General features: G+C 38.9%; 1 protein-coding gene across 2 annotated transcripts in view; it reads right to left on the reverse strand.

The window, feature by feature from the left end:
* adgrb2 (adhesion G protein-coupled receptor B2) overlaps nucleotides 1-21,198 on the reverse strand; it is a 273,817-nt gene that overhangs the window by 24,567 nt on the left and 228,052 nt on the right. The window contains exons 24-32 of one of the 2 annotated variants that reach the window (XM_016663772.1): nucleotides 18,743-18,841; nucleotides 14,266-14,365; nucleotides 13,441-13,512; nucleotides 10,666-10,758; nucleotides 9,287-9,508; nucleotides 6,454-6,493; nucleotides 6,047-6,061; nucleotides 2,511-2,683; nucleotides 1,647-2,354 (exon numbers count right to left, since the gene is read on the reverse strand). In XM_016663772.1, the coding sequence (XP_016519258.1) occupies nucleotides 1,647-2,354; nucleotides 2,511-2,683; nucleotides 6,047-6,061; nucleotides 6,454-6,493; nucleotides 9,287-9,508; nucleotides 10,666-10,758; nucleotides 13,441-13,512; nucleotides 14,266-14,365; nucleotides 18,743-18,841 (1,522 nt within the window). The remainder of the gene's footprint in view (nucleotides 1-1,646; nucleotides 2,355-2,510; nucleotides 2,684-6,046; nucleotides 6,062-6,453; nucleotides 6,494-9,286; nucleotides 9,509-10,665; nucleotides 10,759-13,440; nucleotides 13,513-14,265; nucleotides 14,366-18,742; nucleotides 18,842-21,198) is intronic. The other variant, XM_016663771.1, reaches the window with a different exon arrangement.

A 21,198-nucleotide genomic window follows, 5' to 3' on the forward strand; every position in this document is an offset into this window, starting at 1 on the left:
TATAGAGATAATTTTGCTGCTACAACTGGGTGTGTTGGCACAAGCATGCACCTAAAAACATCCAAAAGACCAGAACTGCCCACGTTTGAATTACAAAGTGAAAGACCCGAGCCTAAGAGACAGATCCATCTCCGCTTTCTTCTCGATTCACCTTTCAGTAGAATGGATGCAGATAAAAGCCCGTCGACTCTTACCTTGAACGGAGCAATTCCATGACTGAGTTGCCTTTGTGCAACAATGACACGCATGCAACATGCATATACCTGAGCTGCATATAGCATGTTTTGATGTGGACACACCTGAAGCAGCTATAAACCCACTCACGCAAATTCAAAGTTTATGACTTGATTGCATATGCATTCCTTAAAAACAAAAATAAGTCTGTGATCATATGTGTTTTAGATCGTACGCTTTAATTAGTGTGTGCTGTTGAAATCATCAAGAAAAAATAATAATAAAATAAATAAATAAAAAAACAGAATGAAAGCCAAAAGCAGATTTGGGTAATTTCTCTATTGCATATTGCAATGCTAAAGTTGCAGAGCAAAACCTAACTGGGTTTTTAATCTTGAGAGGCACACTCTTTAATCCATCTTCAAATCAAGCATAATCAGGGCAAAATTATAGCTGCAATTTAGATTTACCGGGTTTTTCAACATTCCTCCTTGTTCTCGTCCTTTTTATGGTTTTCATGAAAGCATTCACAGCCCTTCAGAGAGCGCAATCTTTTTTTGATTTTATACGACTTGTAGTCGGCTCCAAACGAGGCATCGTCACATTTTCAGCAACCCGGGTGACGTTCCCATGTCTTTAATCAACCTTTCAAGTCATTGTAATAAACCTTGTGATTATACGTTCGCTTTACTGTGTGCTTAGCTTTTTATATAAGTCGGCATGTATGGCGGTGGATGTGTTGTTCCTGTGGGTTGGCTGAAGACTTTCGCCAGGAGGGTATTTCCTCTGATCCCGCCTGCCTCAGTCCATCTGCTGTGCCGCCTTGTGCGGTCAGGAGGGGGTGTCGCACACAAACAGCATCACACTCACATGGAGATGGTAAACTAATAAGGAGCTGTCTGTCGATATGAGAATGACTCATTTCGTTGTCGCAGTTGGCAGCAATAAATACTACTGAGCTGAAAATAATAGCATCTGTTAGACCAGACTTGTTCTCGGGAACACTAAAGTGTTATTGTGACAATATGTAGGGAGTGCATTGTACTAAAAACACTCAATAGGTGTCTTAGAGACGGCCTTATTTAACAATTAGATGGATTGGCTTGAAGACAACAGACTTGAAATTTGAAAGGTAAGCAATGTGATCTATTAATCCTCTTCAAGAGTATTAGTTTAGAAGAAATATATGCTTGATAAACCTTTGAATTCCTTTCTGCCACTGAAATATCCAGGGCAAACGTCATTTGAACTTTCTTGCGGTGCTAAAGACACTTGTTCAGACTGAATATCACTAAATAATTAGAGTGTTTGCAGAGTTCTTCCTTCCACTCCAATCCCTCACTGTGCCATCGCTTAGGGAAGCACACTACATCTATACCAGTCAAACGTCAGCTCAACTGAAAGTTGTGAACAGCTAAGCCATCTCCATTTCTAAAACTACTGCCATCCATTTTTCACAGGCCTTCACTCACCTCCAGGGATCCCGCTGAGAGGCTGGTGTTGGCATTGGTGCTGCCTAGGTTGCGTGGGAGGGTGCGGGTTCTCTCCACTGTGGTTCCCCCTGTCAGAATCTGTCTGACTGATGGCCTCTGGCCTGGCTTTAGGTGGAGTGAATGCGCGTGGGAGTGCATGTGTCCTCCGTGGGAGTGCACATGCCCACCTTGGCCCATCAAGTGGCCATGCCCATGGGGCACGGTTTTGATAGTCCCGTAGGAGCGGTTTAGGTTCATGGTGATATTCATGTCACCAACGCTGGACGGCACAAAATCTGCCGGATAGGCCTCGCTCTCTGCCGGGTGAAGGGTGAGTGGAGAGGGAGGAGGGGGGAAGGGAGGATCCTCCACCGCGATATTGAGGGGCTTGTCCTCGCCTCCAAGTCCCAGGCCTCCTCCCTGCGAAGAAGGCGCGGGAGGTTTGAGACTGACCGTCCTACGAGGCAAGACCATGTAGTCTCCTTCCCCTCCTCCGCCGCTCCCACCCCCGCCGCTCCCCCCACTTCCTGCGCTTCCGTCCTGGGAATTGTTGGAGGACGCAGGCGGCCGGGCCCAACCCAGGCCGCTCTCGGTGCACAAGTAGATCGGAGCGGTGGTGCGTGGCTGCCCCTGCTGTCTCTGCTGGTCCAAGTTTACCTCCTTCTTAAGAGGCGTCTCACTGAGCTCATTAAGTCCTAATGTTGGAACCTGATGGGGGTGGGGGAAAATTTCATTTAAAGTAAATTATTATCTCCTGAAAGTTATATCATTACTTTAAAATTTCAATATGTTCCTAAAGTATTAAATAGCAGCGAAGTTAAACATTTAATAAACACCAAATAAGCCTCCAATTCAAACCGGTACCTGTACAATGAGGTTTGGAGGCGGGATGTTTCCAGGAAGGGAACTGAAATTGACCCCTACTCCCCCTTCCTGATGTGCTGCGAGCTTTGGATCATCCTCATCATCCAGGGAGATTCGTGACAGGGTTCCAGTGATGGTGGCTGGGTTACAGGTGTTGACCTCTTTGAAAATGACTGAAGGAAGAAAAAGGGGGGGAGGGGGGGGGGGGGATCAGAGGAAGTCAGGAAGACTGCCAGAAAGTTAAAGACAAAAAGCACAAGCAGAGCTGAATGGTTTGTAGGTACAGGGTTGAATTTGGGAAAAAGAAAATGTATTAGAAAGTGAGTGAATATTAAATAGAAAGGAAATTATATATCTGGTCTAATGGGACAGCTGACGAGAGAAGTAGGTTTAATTTTGAAAAATGAAACAAGTGAGTAAAACTGCGTTCCTGAGAGAATGTTTCACTTTACATTCTGAACCGAGTTAAACAATCAAGATCAGATTTATTCCTGGCACTTTTCACTGAGTAGTGGGTAAGCATGCTATAAGCTTAGAGCATCAGATGTGCTTCAACGATTGTCAAACAGTTCTGAAAACATCTTAAAGTACGTTTGGGTACTTGAAAAATATCTAGCCTTTCTAAAATGTTTGCTAAAATAAAGGAAATCATTCTACAGGATAAACAGCATGCAGAAATTGGGAGTCCTAAAACTGGCCTCTCCAGTGGAAAGAGAGTTTTGGCGATACGACTACTTCACATATCACTTTAAAATCACTTGTTTAAGGTAAAAATGTGTAAAGATTTAGGTGACCAACACCTGCTAGAAGAAAAAACAAAAAGAACACATTGTTAAAACATTGTTTTTGCTATGGAAAGTTTTGTAGAGACATGCATCCACAAATGTCATATTCACAACTAGCATCAGTCCGGCAGCAAATATTAAACATAAATCAAGACAGTCATGCTGATCTGTCTTACAGTTTTGTCAAATAAAGAAACCGAGAGAAGGAAGTATAGATGAATCCAGTTCCCTTCCATGTGTTCTGTTGCAAAGTAAGTACGACCATAATTACAAAAATACGTGAAATACCTGCAAAATAACTTCAAACCGTTTCAGTCTAAAAAAAATACAAATGTAGACTTTCAGAAAAAAAATAAAATAAATTGAGCCATCTTTAGACCAACAAACAACTTCCAAGTCTTTTCATCAAAGTGAAATCTGTGTAATGAAGCACTATGTAGTCCATGTTTTACTTTCGTTAAATAACAACGGATGCCTTTGCTAATAAGGATAACTCATCAGTCTCCAACAGTACTCAATTAGAAGAGCATTGAAAAAGTCTCCATTACTTATAATTACTTGTGTGGGAGTATATTTGGTAGACAAAGCAAATAGTGATAGTTACAAAAAAATCTGAAAGATTTTGAGCAATTTGACAATGCCATTTGTCTGCTAACAAAGCTAACGTTGATGTCTGCTTTACTGCTACTTAATAATACCAAGCTAAAGGATCTGGACTGATGATTCATTTGATTGGCTGGCTCCAAATTTGACATGCCTAGACTAGTGAAACCTGAACAAGATAATATACTAAATAAATGTTTTGAGATTTATTAAACCTTTACATTCATTTGTTAAACTTTTTTTTGGTATTAGCACTATTTTAACATTATACCACCAGCTTACAAAAGCATCACCACTCCAACCTTGACCGTTATAATCTACATTGATTAAAGTTTGTGATTTGTTAAGCTTTTAAATCACTGGAAACGAAAAAATGGGGAAACCTGTTTATACTGCCTTCGCCATATGAAATGCAACTAGACAGTGCAGCTAAACTCTTCCTTATATCAAGACTCTGAGGAATGTTGACCTTTTATCCACAGGTTTACTGACTCCAAGGAAGTGTGAAACTAAAATACAAAAAAAAAGGAATACTTTTACAGTCTTTTTATAAACATGTAGATTTAAGTTTAACATAGCTAAATTAAATACTGTCCCAAATGAATTAGCAAAGTTGTGCAAACTTACAATAAACATCCAAAAATATTTTACGTCTACCTCAACAACCAGAAATAATATAAAAATAATGATGCACAACAATCTATTAAACTCATCATACCTACAATGCTTCGTCAGGGCAAATGAATGCAGATGGAACTGGATTGACTGAACACACGGGTGACATGAATCCAACTCTGTCTGGCTTTCTGGCTGAAGCCAGGTGACATGCAGCTGGATGCACCTCCCAAAGGGAACGCCACCCCCCCACAGACACACCCACAAAAATACCCAACAACACACTGTTTACCCACAAACTATGGCTAAAATCATGTCTTGTTTTATTCTTAACCTCCGAGATATATATATATATATATTATGTGGGATTTTTGTCTCTAAATCAGTTTTGCCGGGAGAGTAAGTGGCTTTTTCATTTACCTTGAAGTTCTACGTGTCAGTTTCCTAACTCTTTATTCCATTATGAAATGCATTTATTTAGAACACTAATGGAATAAAAACACAATCCGGCTTTTATTGTGGTAATGTGGCATAATTTTGTGAGCAAAATAATACATTCAGTAAAACCAAATGACAGTCTATGTTGACAAAGTACTGTGATTTAAGACTTTTAGCATTTCACTTAGATCATATAATATAATCATATCATATAATCATATAATCACTGTTCTGAAAGAAAGATATGCTGCAATTTTTGGCCATGCTTTCCTTTGACTTTTACTGATGCTGCTTTTAATAGATTATAATTTGTTTTGGAAAGCTATAACACAAGACAACATAAAAACATTAAGGAGTTCCTCTAGCCTCTCTTCAGTAAGTGGTAACATTTATTTATGGCAAGAGTAAAAGGGAAATCACACTGCTAATCCCTGTAAAACATACTGTTTTATGATTTTGAACTAGTTAAACTTGGATTTAAAACAGCACTGACAACTAAGATCTGAATGATGTTGGAACTGAAACTTTTACTACAAGAAGCCTTCTTGTTATCTGCTGAAAGTTTTGCTCTCACAGCCTAACTGAACAGCAAATACATTCTGACAAGGTGAAGAAAATAGTTTCCTTTTAAATAACTTCCTATGTCTCACTCATAAGCCCCCCCCGCTAATATGCATTTGTCATTCAATAAAAACATCCACATTAAAGAGTTCTGCCATCAGCAGGTCTTATGTATGTTGTGTCTGCTGATTAGAACAAGATCCAACTTTAACATTTCTCAAAGTACTCTGAATTATATAGTCTACCATCTGCTAGAATTATGTCTGAAAATAATTCAACTTAATGTCTTGCATTGCCATTATGTAATAGATCATTAGAAGAAAAAAAAAACGAGAATGTTTAAGAGTTTGGCTAAGAAGTAATGTGTTGAGTTTATCTTTTTTTCTACTAAGTGTGAAAATGAAACACCTTAAAGCGGTGTATAATTTAAAAAACCAAAATAACACAAGGGTTCAACCTGGATTCTTCTATAGGAATGTTTGAAGTCTAGAACAGACCAGGCAATGTTAGACGTTAGTCGGGTGCAAAACTTACATGGGTGTCCTCTCTCTGCAAGGGTAGCGGGGGGGAAAGTGACTATGTTAATACATCAAAGCACAACACACACCAGACCGCGGTGCATCTGTAACACACCCAAACAGCCACACAAGACCATTGTCAGCTAACGAGTGAAACAGGTCTGAGCACACCGAGGAGTGTTATTATCATGCACAATTAAACACAGTCCCATCCAAACATATGCTCGCTGAGCACTTATTGGGCAGAGTCGGTGTGATTGATAAGGCATAGTAATTTGAACACAACCATGTGGAGACGTGGCGTATCAACTGCTGCCGTTTCATCAGCAAGCTAAGGACGCAACCGCCTGCAATGCTAAACCCGCTTCAGGTAGACGGAGATGAAAAGAGCAGCTGAAAGAGCAGATGGAGGGGAGGACTCACCTGTCTGACAAGCCAAGTCCACGTCCTTCTCGAAATCCGTCTAAGGAAAGGAAAGGAACACGAGAGGAAATGCAGGAGTGAGTGAAATATTAGCATGAGCGTGATTGGATCTCAGTGCTTTAGTGCTAGGATATGATCCGTTGCCGTGGAGAGGCTTTGCGACTCAGATTAGTATGGAGAACAAAAAGATGCCGCCTTAGGTCATTCATTAAAATATTTCAGTTCTTATTTTCTTCATGATGGGCTTGCTTACAGCCTTTTTAACACCCACCCCCCAAAAAAAAAGAAAACAAAACAGATTATAGAATAGAAAATCCGCTTGCAGCAAACAATGCTGCAAGCGGATAGGCTGTGATGCTAAATTCTGCCACAGCAGTGGATCCAGGAACAAACAGCAGAAGGGAAAAACCAGAAGAAGTTTTGCTTGATACGTAATGTTACTGTACGATTCATCAGTCACCACACCAGCATCGAATGGAAAAAGAAACTGACACGGAAGCTAACCAACCTATTATCTGCTGTGCCTGCTGAGAAAAAACTTAGACTCCCAGCTTGACAGAAAAAAAAAAAAAAAAAGATTGGAAAAATACAAATTCTTCCTGTCTTTTTTTATATGCTTCCAACCAATAAAAAAAAGAAGAAATAAGACAGTAGTAAGTTCAATCCAGACTTGATGTTTAGAGTTTATGCAGAGAAAGTGTTGTGGACGTAATGAGAAATGACATTCATTTCCAGGCAGACTTTAACTAGACTGATTCAGAGCTGTGGTGCTCCTCAGAGTAAAGAAACGGAGGAAAGAAAGCTGTTATTTCCAAAGCAGCCACCGCTCACATTTTAGTAAAGTTTAGAAAGTGAAGCTCATTACAATTCAGCTTTAGTGGCCCTTTCTCTCCGCACAGACACTCCTCCTATACTCTGTGGGTTTCACTTACAAAAGCCTTTATTTGGATAGTAAACTACAGGTTTTAGACAGTTTGGGCATGCCACAGAGGGAGAGAGAATGCAAAAGGTGTAGATGGAAACTGAGAGGGAGAAGGAGTAAATGTGTCCCATCTCACCCCAGTAGCATAGAAAAGCTCTTAGTCTGCAAGCAACCCACAGCTCCATTTGCAAATGACTGAAACATGAATACAGAAATGATATCCAATTCTTTTTTTTTTTTTTTACACAAATTAATAGAAAAATATATTTATTTTAACAATGAGGCATGAATGTTGGCTCAACCTAATAAAAAGGACAGCAGTTGTAGTTTAAGGAAATTATTGTAAGCGTAACATTCTTGCTTGAGACGAAATTCTAACTATTAGCTTAGCCTTTTAACAAAACACACACACTCACAGCTATTCCTACTCACACTAGAAAGGTGCAAAATGTAATAAAAATGAAATCAATGAAACTACAGCCTGATTTGGCCAAAGGAATAGTTGAACAATTGACCAAAAAAAAAAAAAAGAAAAGAAGGTGTTGCTGACTTCAAAACATATCTGGATGCTGCGGTAAATGATCCAATTGTAGCCAAACACTGAAAAGCTTGATGGAGTATTTTGGATCTTCAATGCAGTGACTCAATTGTTTTATAATTTTCACTACCTTTAATGAAAAGTTCTCCTAATGCATAAACAGCCACGCAGGCTCAACAAGGAGCTTTACTGGTGTAAAAAACAAGGCACTTTTACCTAGCTTACGCTACATATCAGTTAGCATATTTATTTATTTATTTATTAATTTTTTGTTTTTGGTGCATATTGTTGAGTATTTCTTCTCAGCATTCATTCCACTCTCTTTAGAAATGACCCAAAATAGGTAGGGGCATGTTGCATAGTAACCTTGACGACTTAAGGTCATCAAGGTTAGAAAACTGTCAAGAGGTGACAGTTTTCTACGGTATTCTCAGTCTTTTGTCAGGAAATGGGGTGATATTGCTACAATTAATAGTCATATCACCCCACAGAAAGCAGCTTTAAGGTAAATTAATTGTTCTTACTTCATAACTTGATCAAACAGGAATAAGCAAAAAAAAATAGTTTGCAGCACGTTTTAATTGTACATATTTTCAGAGACGCATGTATTAAAGTGAAATGTCAGCGTTTTTTAGAATGATTTTCTCCATGAATCATGGTGATATTTAAAGACTTACAGGCTGTGCTGACCTAAAGCAATGTTTTAAACACATGGGTATTAAGTAGTTCACTTTCATCTAAACATAAGTGGGTAAAGATGAAATTGCACTTTGCGGTACATAATTGTAGAAAGTGGCAAAGCAAGATGTTTCCATGTCACGATCATAACACAGAGGTTGACCGGGAACTGATATTTCAAAGATTAAAAATCTTTGACAAAAGCATGTTAGGATGTAGCTAAAAGTAAAAAAAAAAAAAAAGATTAAATGCCTTTTTGTGTTTATTTTTGTTGTTTTATAGCTTAGCGTAACATATCAGAACATCTTTTTGAAACAATTTTAACTAGCTCTTTTCTGCTATCAGAGGTAAATTAGTGAAGAACGTTTAGCTTTTTTTTTTAAACATCCATTAAATTACTATGAAGGGTCACAACCCTACATTTAAACTACCCTGCTAATTGTTTCAGTATCACCCCATTACAACACTGTTCAGCGTACCGAGATATTTCCTTTAGTGTGTGCTTACTTAAATTAGTACTACCCTCAAACCTTCAAACATGATTATGCTAAACAAAGGTTAAACTATTCCTTTAATGTCAGCTTATATTCATGGTGAAATTAAATTTTACACATTGCACCTTTTTCCTCTAGACACCCAAGACATCCTAATTACTAGGAACTTTGCTTTCCGATTCTTTTCTACGGACGACGTACTGATCGACTGTTGATGTGATTGGGGGTATTGTTGAGCAGTGGGGTGTGCTCATGTGTGTGGCCGTGGTTCAGCACACAGTTGCGGCTGCTGTTAGGCAGATCATGGTAACAGGCTTGCTGGCTTGTGTGGTGGCACGTCGGTGTCGGCAGCTGCTGGGGACAGCCAGACAAACACAGGGGTGTGCTCTGACGAGAGCTGTGCTGCTGTCCGCAAGAGCCCTTCTGATGACGAAAAGTGGGGGAGGGAAAAAAAAAAAAAAAAAAGAAAGTATTTCACAGAAAACATTAAGCTGAAAAACGTAAAGATTTTCGGCCCGTTCTGCTGAGCGTCTATCAAAGTTCACCTATGCAAATGATGCCTTTCGTTTTACTTTTACAAGAACTTTTAGCTACAGGTTAACGTCTTTACAGCGACTCCAAATGTCAGAGGTTTTACGTACGAATAAGACTCGCTCCGCTGTAGCAAGGGCACCTGCGCGAGCGCTCCCTGTAACTTTGATGCTCACACAACTTGCGCTGGCCTCAATAAATTATCTATCACAATAAATGTCGCCAAGGGTAATGTGTCTCTCGCAAAGCAGTTGTGTGAGCGGGTAATTTAAAAAGGCTGCACAAAGTCCTACCTATACGTGCCGTCGTCAAACGAGTAAATATATTTATTGCCCTTTCTATGATTCATCATTAAGCTGTGTGTGAGTATTTATTTAAATGCATTTTATCTACAGAAAATACTTTATTTGAAAACAGAGGCTGAAGACAAAACGGCTCTGAGGGCGCAGGGAAGGAAAACTGAGGGGAAAGCTGTTCCGAGGTGCCGTGTGACCGTCCTGACATTGGCAAGGCACTCAACTCTCTGTGATTTATCACATTATTAAGCGCATTTGGAACACATACAACAACCTTACTGGAGCTCTGTTCTCTTTCGGTAAAGAAAGCAAAGGTTAAAAGTCAAAAAAGTGCTAAGCTGTGTGGTCTGAAAGTACGTAATTACAGGAGTGTAAGTAATTGGTTTTTAGCTTTTCACCAACAGACAAAAAAAAAAAAACGTGATGGCAATAAAAGCATTGATTTGCAGAATATGATGGTGAGTTTTTATTTTAGAAGTGTTAAAAAAGAGGCATGGATTTGTCTTCTGTTTTGGAAAGCTTTATGTTTGAAAGCAAAATATTTGGAAGATTAATAAAAACACAAAGCGGATAGATATCAAATTATTCCTATAGAGGTAAACATGGTTACAGAGGAACAGAAGCGAGGGATGAATATGATCTCTTTATTAGCAGTCATGCTTCTTAAATTTGCATTTGAAGCTTGCAGGAAGTGCAGCCCGATACTCTGAGGTGCATGAACAGCAGTGTGGGATGAAATGGAATGCTATTCACCATGATCTGCACCTGTCCGTTCTTGCAGGAGTCAGGGGAGTTTTCGCTGTCGTCTTTACATCCCCCCATTCGACAACGCACAGCGTCTTGCACCTACGGGTTGGTGGAGGTTGGGGGGACAGCAGGGAGGAGCGAGTAGGAGATGCCGGAGAGAAAGAGGAAACAGACAGGAAAAGAGGGAGGGGAAAGGAATGGTGAGGGAGGAGGAGGAGGAGGAGATGATGCAAAGGGAAGAAGTTTAGTGCAGGCACTTTGATTTGTTTGCTAAAAGACGGGACTCAAGGAAGCTGTTGTGAAGACGTTTGTCCCATGACGTTTTGAGTAAAAATACTCATGCCCCTTTGAAAGTGGTCACACAACAACCACAAGTTTCAATGTACTCTGTGCGTATGTGATAGAACAACACAAAGTAAGGCATCAATGTGATGTGGAGTAGAAATTACATTTAATCTAAAACATAAAACGTATTCAGCCAATGCATAGCACACTTCTTGTATTTTTTGCTGCAAAATAATTTAAAGCCTATGAATAATATCCCTTGCAATTCAAAATTATGCACCATCTATGACATACACTTATTCTAAAACATTGCAGTTTGTGTTTTGTAATGTGGCAAAATGTGAAAAGGTTTGAAGTGGCACAAAACACTTTTCCTCTGTGCTTTATAAATCCAACAGCAGGTCTAAGGTAAATGGTAAAGTATGCTAACACGGCAAAATTAAAGGAAAAAAAAAAAAGTAATATCCTGCCACTAGAAGCTGAGCCTATTTATTGTCAAACAGATAGTGGAGAGCTACAGACAGCACAGAGCAGCACTTCAAAGTGGTCTATATGAGCCTGGTGAGATCTGTGGCTCTAATTAAAACCAACAGAACAGTAAGGATGTCCTGACCCCTGGGCTTTCCTGGTGTCATATTGTCTTTCTTTATGTTTACACACACACACACTTGGTTACACCAGTAGACGCTCCAATCAGATGAATCCCAAAAGTAACTCCCGCAAGATCCCTTCCGTGGCGCCGGGTCGTGTTTTATAGATGGCCTCCTTACTTTCCGGGGCGTAGCATCATTTCCTGAAGCTGACGATGTCAAATCCCAGCTTTTCGGGAGTGGAAACGAGACAGCCTCGAGGGAAGAAGTGATCCAGGAGGTTCGTTCTCATAGAGCCGCTCCACATTGCCGCGTGTTTGTGCATATTGGTGCCACTACAAATGGAATGGATTGCATCCCCATCTGATTAATACTGCATGGCCAAACATTTTTGCTCCATTGTTTCCTTTTGTCTGTCGCTTCTATTTATGATCACGCTCATCCTCTGTGGCATCTGTTGCCTGCTCTCTGTTGGTGCACCGCGGGATAATGTGTGTGTATGTGTCGGTAATGAACTGCAGCACATTCCAGTTTTAGATTAGCTGTCCCTGCTGTTCTACCTACCTTAGCTGTGGATCTCTCGTGCTCCTACCCTGGGCTTTTTGGCCGACTCTCACAATTATGCTCTCTTTCCCTTCCTGTCGGTTAAGGTGAACAGACATATCTTGGCAGGATTGAAGGTTTGCCGTACTCTAAATTTTTGCCTTCACCAAATTCACCTGGAGTGTTACGTGATCTTTATATTGGCCCCATACCTTACTGTGTGAACCGTGCCATCAGCTCCAGGTTTTTTTTTTTAAATACACCTTCTTCTTCATCGATGATTAACTTACAAAAAAAGAGCGATTCACATTTTTGCAAACCAAAATGCAGACGATTGACATGGTCTGTTTGGGGAAGGAATACCTTTGCAAGTTAATTTACAGCAACTTCCTTTCACATCTCTCATTGGTTTTGATCCTTGACCATTTTTTTAAACAAAATAAAGTGAGAACTGAAAAGCAACCAAAGAGAGGTGTATACTTTATATAGACATTAAATGTTTAATCACACTTTACGGTGTCTTGTACAATATTTTTCCACGTAATACTTCCTAATTAGCCTCTATCATTCTCTTTCTCCCCTCTCCGCTCCTCTGATGCACCACTTATAGAAGGATTTGCACTCGGTCTCATGCTGGGAGGATTTTCATACATTATTACAATAAATAATTCCTGGAATTACAGTACACCGATTCCTGCCGCTTTTGTGATATTGACTAAATGCAGTTAAGCGCTTGGAGCATTTGAATATTCACGTATGTCATGCAGTGCATCAGGTTCACTCACGATCTCTTGCAGGGAATGACGAACCTGTGCGTTTACCTTACTCAGCTGCTACTGTTGCGTGTGCTAGCGTCAGCAACAGATTACATACCAAAATGTATTAAAAAGTACATAGTACAGCCATTAATTGCAACTGGTGTGTGTGTCAGAGTATTTACATCTGTCTCAAGGGCACAGAAACTTGGATGTGCATAATGAGTAGAGCATGCAGGATCCTTGGGGGCAAAGCAAAGCCTCTGGCTAAAAAAAAAAAATCACCGAGGGCTGTTAGTTGGGGACTTATCGTCTTATTCTGTACAGCATCTCGTAAGCTCTTTAAAGGATACTTGGATCAGTCAGACAATAGTTCGCTATCATGCTGCATTATGAGAAGAAGGTGCAGCAACACAAGGCATGAACCCATAATAACCATGCCCTGCACCCTCAACTGATTTGCTCAAGTTGTGTCACAGACTAAGACTGACCAAAGAAAGGATGTAGAATCGGAATGAAACGGCCCATTATATCTCACGAAGCAGTGTTAATATGGAACAAAATCACAACACGGGGCTTCATCAGCCGACACAAGAAGTCAAACTCACCTCTCGGCGCATAGCACAATGGACAGTGATGATGACAAAGCCTTGGACAGAGTCAAAAACGGCGAAGAGGACCTGAAGGAGAAAAACACAAAATGTATTTTAGTTTTTATCCATAGCTCACTAATTTTTAGTCATTTATATTTTTGGCTATTAATATATCATAAAACACAGCAGCCTTCAGACTGACTGGCATCACAGGCAACATGCCTCAAAAGATGCATCTTTTGTTCCTGGGGTATGAGCACATCAACGAGGTTCATTTACAGTAAAGCATAAATACAATTGCCGCCGTACTCACAAACTTATGCAAATATTCCTTACTGTAGGAATTTCTTAATCTTTTCATTTTACCTAGGAGACCTCGTGAGACAATCCAAAGTTTTTAATGTAAATATTCATATAATCTTATATCTTATATATATTTTTGGCATATTTGACCAGTTTTTAACAAATTATGAGTTTTCAAGCTTCATCTCCTTAAGTTCCTGATGTTCTTTTCAGGATTTCTTTAAAAAACTTTAATTTCATGCCACTGATGCTTTTCTAAAACCTGCCAGAGACTTGGTAAAAAAAAAGAGAGAGAGAGAAAAAAAAAACAGGTTATATTTAAAAAAAATGTTAATTAATGTCTCCAGTCTGTATCACTCAGCAAGCTGACAGCCTGGTGATCTTCTTTCCCCCGACTCGCAAAATTTCAAAGCTGCTTTTCCATTATGCGCCCATTGATATGCGTATGTGTGTGTGCGTGCGTGTGTGTGTGTTGGCTTTTGTGTGTTTGTGACTGGCAGAACATTAGCATGTGCTTGTTGTTGTTGCACACATCACCTGGAAGAGTGTGGAGCGCCGATCAGTTATGGCCAGCACGGCTGACATCCAGGTCAATGCTAACAGAGGAAGAACCACACAGGAGCTCCACAGGGACGCCCTGTCAGACAGGAAGGAAGCACATGCAGGTAGGGGTGTGGTAGGGGGTAGAAAGAGCAAGGGATTCAGTCTCAAATCAGACAGGCCAGCTCTGCTAAGTCCTCGCATCTAAACACACACAGGTTAATCACACATTCTACGGTGGGCTATTTCAAGCGGACTGCCACACTACAATTTGGATCATACTTAATATTCTAACTGATGAGTGGAATACAATGTGTAATCATGTGTAAAGTTCCGACTCCAACAAGCGCTCACAATTACATGGTTGATGGACTCTGATTGCCACACTGGGAGACCGTGAGGCAACATGGGGGGAAAAAAAAAAGAAAAAAAAAGAAGACCAGACCAATGACATTAATAACACAATATCGTAAAAGGAGTGAGAAGCTGAGGACTCCAAATTCAAATGTTTGGGCCACATCTATATTAAAGCTGTTTAAGCAATGTACACAGAGGAAATTACATGTTGTGTTAGTTAAAGTTTATCTTGGTAAGTATTTGCTTTTAATGACGCTGCTAATGTGAAATTTAGAACATATTCATGTGACATCTCAAGTAATCAGCATACAAAAATATCAAAGCAAATAAGCTCAAAAAGTGGAATGATGAAAGGCACAGATATTAAGCATAAGAAGAAAAAAAAAACATGAAGAAATTAGCCAAAGAAGTTGATGTCTTTGTATTTAAAAAGCATTTAGTTGACCTTGACTAATGTACTTTCAATTGAAGGCCTATAAAACTATCTCATACACTGCGGAAAGAAGAACAGAATCATAACGGATAAAAACGTACAACTATTTCAATAACTTTGTAACCTTAATGTTGTAGAGCAGACTGTTGGCAGACAACAAGAAATCTTCATATTGACAATTTAATGTATATCAAAAAATATTTTCAATAATTATTCATAAGCGATTTTTGTATTGCTTTGCATTTTTTAGGTTAGGTTTTTTTGTTTTGTTTTTGTTTTTACCAACAATACATTTAGTAAACAGCTTTATCAGCAATATATGTACTAAACCACATTTTTACATTTTATTTTTTATTTAACACATACTGTATCTACTCTTTAGGAAATTAAGACTCTTCTCTGTTGGGGGCACGGGGGAATGAAGGAACTGAGTTAAAAATCTGAAAACATTCAACCAAGGTTTCCCCCAGAAAACTGGCTAAGCCCAGTGGTTGGGCGCTCAGCAGTCATTCATCCAGCGGCCCATTGTGTTTTTTGAGTTAAAAAATGTTTAAAGTTGACAGGAAACTTGAAAATATCCCTTGATAATCATGTGTTATTGAAAGATTGGAAGATTAACACCTGAACACCAACTATAAAGACGTTAAAAATGCAAATATTTTAAAAAGTGCCCCCATCAGCACTGCGTTGGCTGATGGGGGCGCAAGTAAAGCCTGGTGACCCGCCAGGCTTATAGTATGCTGGGGGAAACCCAGATTTAGCATATCAACAAGTAATAAAGACTTCTACTTAAACATAATCTGGTTCAACACAATAAGATACTTAATCAGATAAATCATTTTGGAAATCCTGAAACTTTTAAGCAAGGTAATTAAACGTAATATGTCTACAGAGCATAAAAATGATGTTTTTTCCACATCTACCAAGCTTAAGCATTATTTCAACAACAACAGCTATTAAGCAGGTTGGACTTTATGATTAAGGCTTTAAAGTACTTTCACTGGTGAACATTTAACCATGTGGCAAACTTCAAGACAAGCAGCAATATAGGACAAATATAAATGGCCAAATGCCATTTATATTTTAAAGATTAACTAGATTACAACTAGTTAATCTCTAAAATATCTAGGTAGTAAACCTCGTTTACTACCTAGATATTTTAAATCTAAATCTAAATCTAGATGGCAAAACATGTTAACACTGCCTCTAAAAGTGCCATGGGTAATGTCATTACATTGCTCTCCAACCATGGAAAGACAGAGGGTAGACTGGGGTTACAATGTAAAATTAAGTGCCTTCACTGAATAAATAAAAAGCTATAATGAAAGATTTGCACAATAACATAGATGATTATCCACGAGAGAAGATCTCTCAGAGACTATTTGCTCCGATCATGAAACCATGACAATTAATAGAATGTCAACCCAGTGTCGAATATCAGATTAGTTCAGATCATAAGTCGAAAATGTTACCAGAAAAAAAAACAAAAAAACGTAATCGATGGTATAGGGGAGTGCTGTGGATAGACGTGCACTCCATGCACCTGTCTTCATTATTTTGCTCTGCATAAATTTAAGCAGAACACAAGGTCCCTTTACTCAAATTAGAATCTCGATGATCTTTTGCCAGAGCACAGTCTTTACAAGAGAATTTCTTTCAATCATGATTCAGTTGATATTTAGGTAGCTTTAGCCCAGTAATTTATTGCAGAAGCACAGTAAAGCTGCATAAAGCACAACCTTTAAAACATGTTTTCAATTTGAGGACAGCACTTTTTATTATTTATGTCGTCTTATTTTTAAAACTCTACAGTCGTGGTACAATTGTTCTGACAATTTACTGGATATGACCAATGACAGATTGAATTAGTTTTTAGTGCATTAGTTACTGGAATTGGCTCAATGATTGGATTGCACTACAGATGCCATTTCCTGAATTTATGTGAATCCAGTCTTACCAATTGTGCACCTGCAGCTACGAAAGAATATGCAGAAAAAAATTGGGAAAGTTTGAGTATTACTTACTTTTAGTTTCCTGTTTAATTTAATTGCTGGGGGGGTTTTTATGCATCTTTCAAGTTTTACTGTTTGTGGTTATTTTGTCATTTTTGTCTGGGGTTCTAAGTTTGATATATGTTATAAATGCAAGACTAGTTTTTTTTCCCATCTGTCATATTAAGACATCTGAAAAAAATGGTGTTATTAACTTATTGAAACAATGCTTCATTTCTTCTGAAACTGATTTTAAAAAGCTGTTTATAATTGTTTTATGTTTTAAAGCTGAAGGAAATAATAAGAAGGTATATCAAATATATAAAAGATAAAAGAAAAAAAAAAGCCATGAAGGAAGTTGCCTAAAAGTTGGCTGACAAGTCTACTTTTTTTTTTGTTACTCTGACAATTCTGTCATGGAACATGCTGGAATTGTAAATGATGCTAGTCTTTGCAAAATCTCAGATTAAAGGATAGAACCACATTTTTAAAGGGAATAAACAATTACATTAAAAAAATAACACCAGCTGATTGCTAATGTAAGATAGTATAAACAGAGTTTAAAACCTGAACTTTGGAATCAATTTTGTTTTGTCTTGAAACGCTACTTTACATAAAGTGTTCTCTCATACGTAGTGGAATAATGTTACTTTTACTTCTAAAATACTAAATTAGTCAGTACTGGCAGGTCAAAAACTGGAAATAGGCCACAGAATTGTAATCAGTGATGCTCTACTGAAATATACAATTATAATATGGGCTCAAGACCAAGTCATAATTGTATATTCTTTCAATTGTATTGAACACCTATGAAAAGATCTGAAAATTCCAGTTTGAAATGCCACTATTAAAAAAAAAAAAAGACTATTGGAGCATTTCCCTTCAGGTAGAGTGGAATAAACTATACCAATTGGCAAAGACAGAAGTCTCACTGAGAAGCACAGAAATCTCTTAAAAGTATTTACTGGTAGAAAAGGTGGAGACACAAAGTATTATGAATTAGTCCACCATTTGTAAGACAAAAAAAAATATCCAAATAAACAATCACAATCAAAATAAGACTTGTTTTCGGTATAAAAAGTACGGAATAGCAATAAACTTTTGTCAGTTTCACATTTTTCAGTAAAGGTTTTGCTGTTTTTTTGTTTTTTTTTGTTTTTTGTTTTCGTTTTCTTGTGGTCGAGAACCAGCAAAATTGGTCATGTCTGTATTTAATTACCAAACAAGTCAAAGTGAATACATGTTAAAGAGTAAAGGATAATGGAGGAGTCATTTAAACAGTGCAGTTTGCGCAATTAGGAAGGTTGTGTCTCTGTGTTTAAGCTTCCCCCATGCTGCTCTGCAAATATGTTTAAAGTAACTCTAGGAAGGATTCATAAATACTGTTTGACACAGGTCATATTTCTCTGTGCACCCAAAGGAGAGCTCACTTTGCATCAAAACGCACTCTCATTAAACAAGGTTGACTTGCGGTGCAGGTGTTTTCCCTTTCATTAAACTGTTTTTGCTTCCCAGACAAGTCTGAATACTGTTCTGCATCATTACCGACAGCCAGAGATTAAACGGTGGAGGGGTGGCAGTGGCGGTGGGGGAGGGGGATAAATGAAGAGAAGATAATGTGAATTAAGAGGGGCAAAAAAAAAGCAAGAGAAGGGAAGCATAGAAAGAGACAGATGAAGATGAACTAACTAACATGGCGCTGCTGGCCGTCGAGCTGGACATAGCGGTACTTGAGATCACGCCACACTTGGAGCATTTCAGGAGCAGTCGGCTCCGCGCCTCCGCCGGGACACTTTAGTTCACGCACACGCATCCCATGTGAGGGAGAGAGGGAGGTGAGGGGAAAGTTGGGAGGAGGATGAGTGCAAACACACGCACCAGTGAAGACAACAGGTGAATGTGATGGAGAATTTGAATAAATAAGGTGAAGGTAATCAAAGGTAATCAACGTGGACAAACAGTGAATGGGGGAAAGGAAAAATAATGGTAGGAAAAGGGGGAAGGAGAAAAGAAAAAAAGAAAGAAAGGTAAATTAAAACCAGATCTTAAAAAACGTAGCAGCAATGAAATACAGTCAGGATACAAAGATTGATTCAAAGCAAGTAGAGAGAACGTGAGAGACACACACTGCAACCAGTCGTGGATTAACACATTACAGTGAGACTGGCAGGAAGTACACCAGTTCTTTGGTTCATTTTTATACGTTGCATACGGATCTGCGAGTTACTTATTGGTGAATGTACTGAGACTTTACTAGAGTGACAAGGAGGAAGTGGACTGCTCTGGTTGTTTACTTACAGTTCGCTAATCAGATGGAGGGGAAGCATGTTTGCACATTGGTTTGTGCCGTGCATGAACATATGATTTAATACATGAGGAGAGTGACTGTGTTGGAGTTATGCTACATTAGCATCCTATCACAGATCATTACCCTGGTACCAACAACTGCTACCCCGTGGCTTCAAGAAGAAATGCATTTTGCCCACAGTTTGTCCTGCGAGCAACACCACCAACCTCTGTTTTAACTCTGCATGCGAGTACAAAATTTTACAGACTATAAGACACTTTCATTCATACTTTGGATGGTCCTGCAGTTTATAGTCAGGTGCAATTTTTTTTTCCCTCCTCATGATGCATTTAACTGATGTGTTAAATGTTAATTGAGGCAGACTAACATGAACCAAGGAGTTACTGTCTGCAGCTGCGAAGAAAGCTAATTGCATGCTAAAAGTGGCGCAGTTACGTCTCCACACCCCGGTCGTTGCCGAGCAAATAAATATAAGTGACTTTGCAGGTGGGCCTTCTTGGTGTTGCCGCTTCATGCAAGGCGACTGTTTCTTTATGGCCCGGGATTTTTCTGCATCTGTTATGGCTCTGTTATGATGTTCGCCGGTGGAGTGAAGATGTGTTCCTGACATGTTCATGAACGCCCCGATTTAAAGATCAGAAAATGGCAGCTGACTTCTAGGTTGAGCTCGAATAGTTTTCTGTGAGTTTGCTGAAAAGCAGCTAACTACACAAAGCGTCACCGGATCACATCACCGACACAGACGAGGTTACCCTACATGCTTTACGATTTCTAAATAATTGCGAGTTATAGTCCAGTGTGACTTGTAGAGGGGTTTTTTTCCCCCCCCGTCTTCATGATGTAACTTAAAGTCAGAAAAATACTAAATTTAGGTAACACCGTGCTCTGGATAGCATGGAAAAGTCTTTGTAACCCTTTTTCAGATTTTGTCACGTGACAACCACAAACGTCAATGTATTTCATTGTGGTTTTATGATAAACCAATGCAATGTAGTATATAACTGTGGTGTATGATGAAGGGAAAGGCATGCTTAAAATGACAATGTTTGCAACACTATAGCCAATAAAAAAATTCATGAGCTGAGCAAAAATTATATTTGCTCAGCTCATCAGGAGAAGTGTTTGTCTGTTCTTTATGCAAAACAATCCAAGTTCTGTTTGTTTTTTCGGGTCGAGTACAACCTGCTCTCGCCCTAGTTTTCTTAGACTAAAATCTGAAAGTCCTTTTCACAGATGGCAAATGGACTGAACTTATTAATCCTTTTTCCACTCAAACTGACCTCTCAAAGCACTTTACACTAGAACCACAGCAACACTCTCAAACATACACAGGTGCTCATCAACATGTAACAGGAGGAAGCTTGACTCAAACCTAGGATTTTCTGATTGCAAGACAACTACTCCGCCTAATGAGTCACAACCAGTTGCTGAAGTGGTGCTACTAATTCAAGTCTCCAGTGTGGCAGCAGAGTGCTGGTTTACCCTCCAGAACAACATCAAGACCTTGAGCTATTTGTATTGATTGATTGATTTGCACAAGCAATTCAGCTCTATCTGGAGCAAAGTTGTGAGAATGAGTTCTCTGCTCAGCTTTTATATATATATATGTATATACACAGGTGCTGGTCATAAAATTAGAATATTGTGATAAAGTTAATTATTTTCCATAATGTCATGATAAAAATTAAATTGTCATATATTTTAGATTCATTGCACACCAACTGAAATATTTCAGGTCTTTTATTGTTTTAATTTTGATGATTTTGGCAAACAGCTCCTGAAAACCCAAAATGGTTCATTACTCAAAACCGCAATCATGGGTCAGACTGCTGACCTGACTG

This window comes from Poecilia formosa, unplaced genomic scaffold, assembly GCF_000485575.1.
Source record: "Poecilia formosa unplaced genomic scaffold, Poecilia_formosa-5.1.2 Scaffold443, whole genome shotgun sequence".
Classification (NCBI taxonomy): Eukaryota; Metazoa; Chordata; class Actinopteri; order Cyprinodontiformes; family Poeciliidae; genus Poecilia; species Poecilia formosa.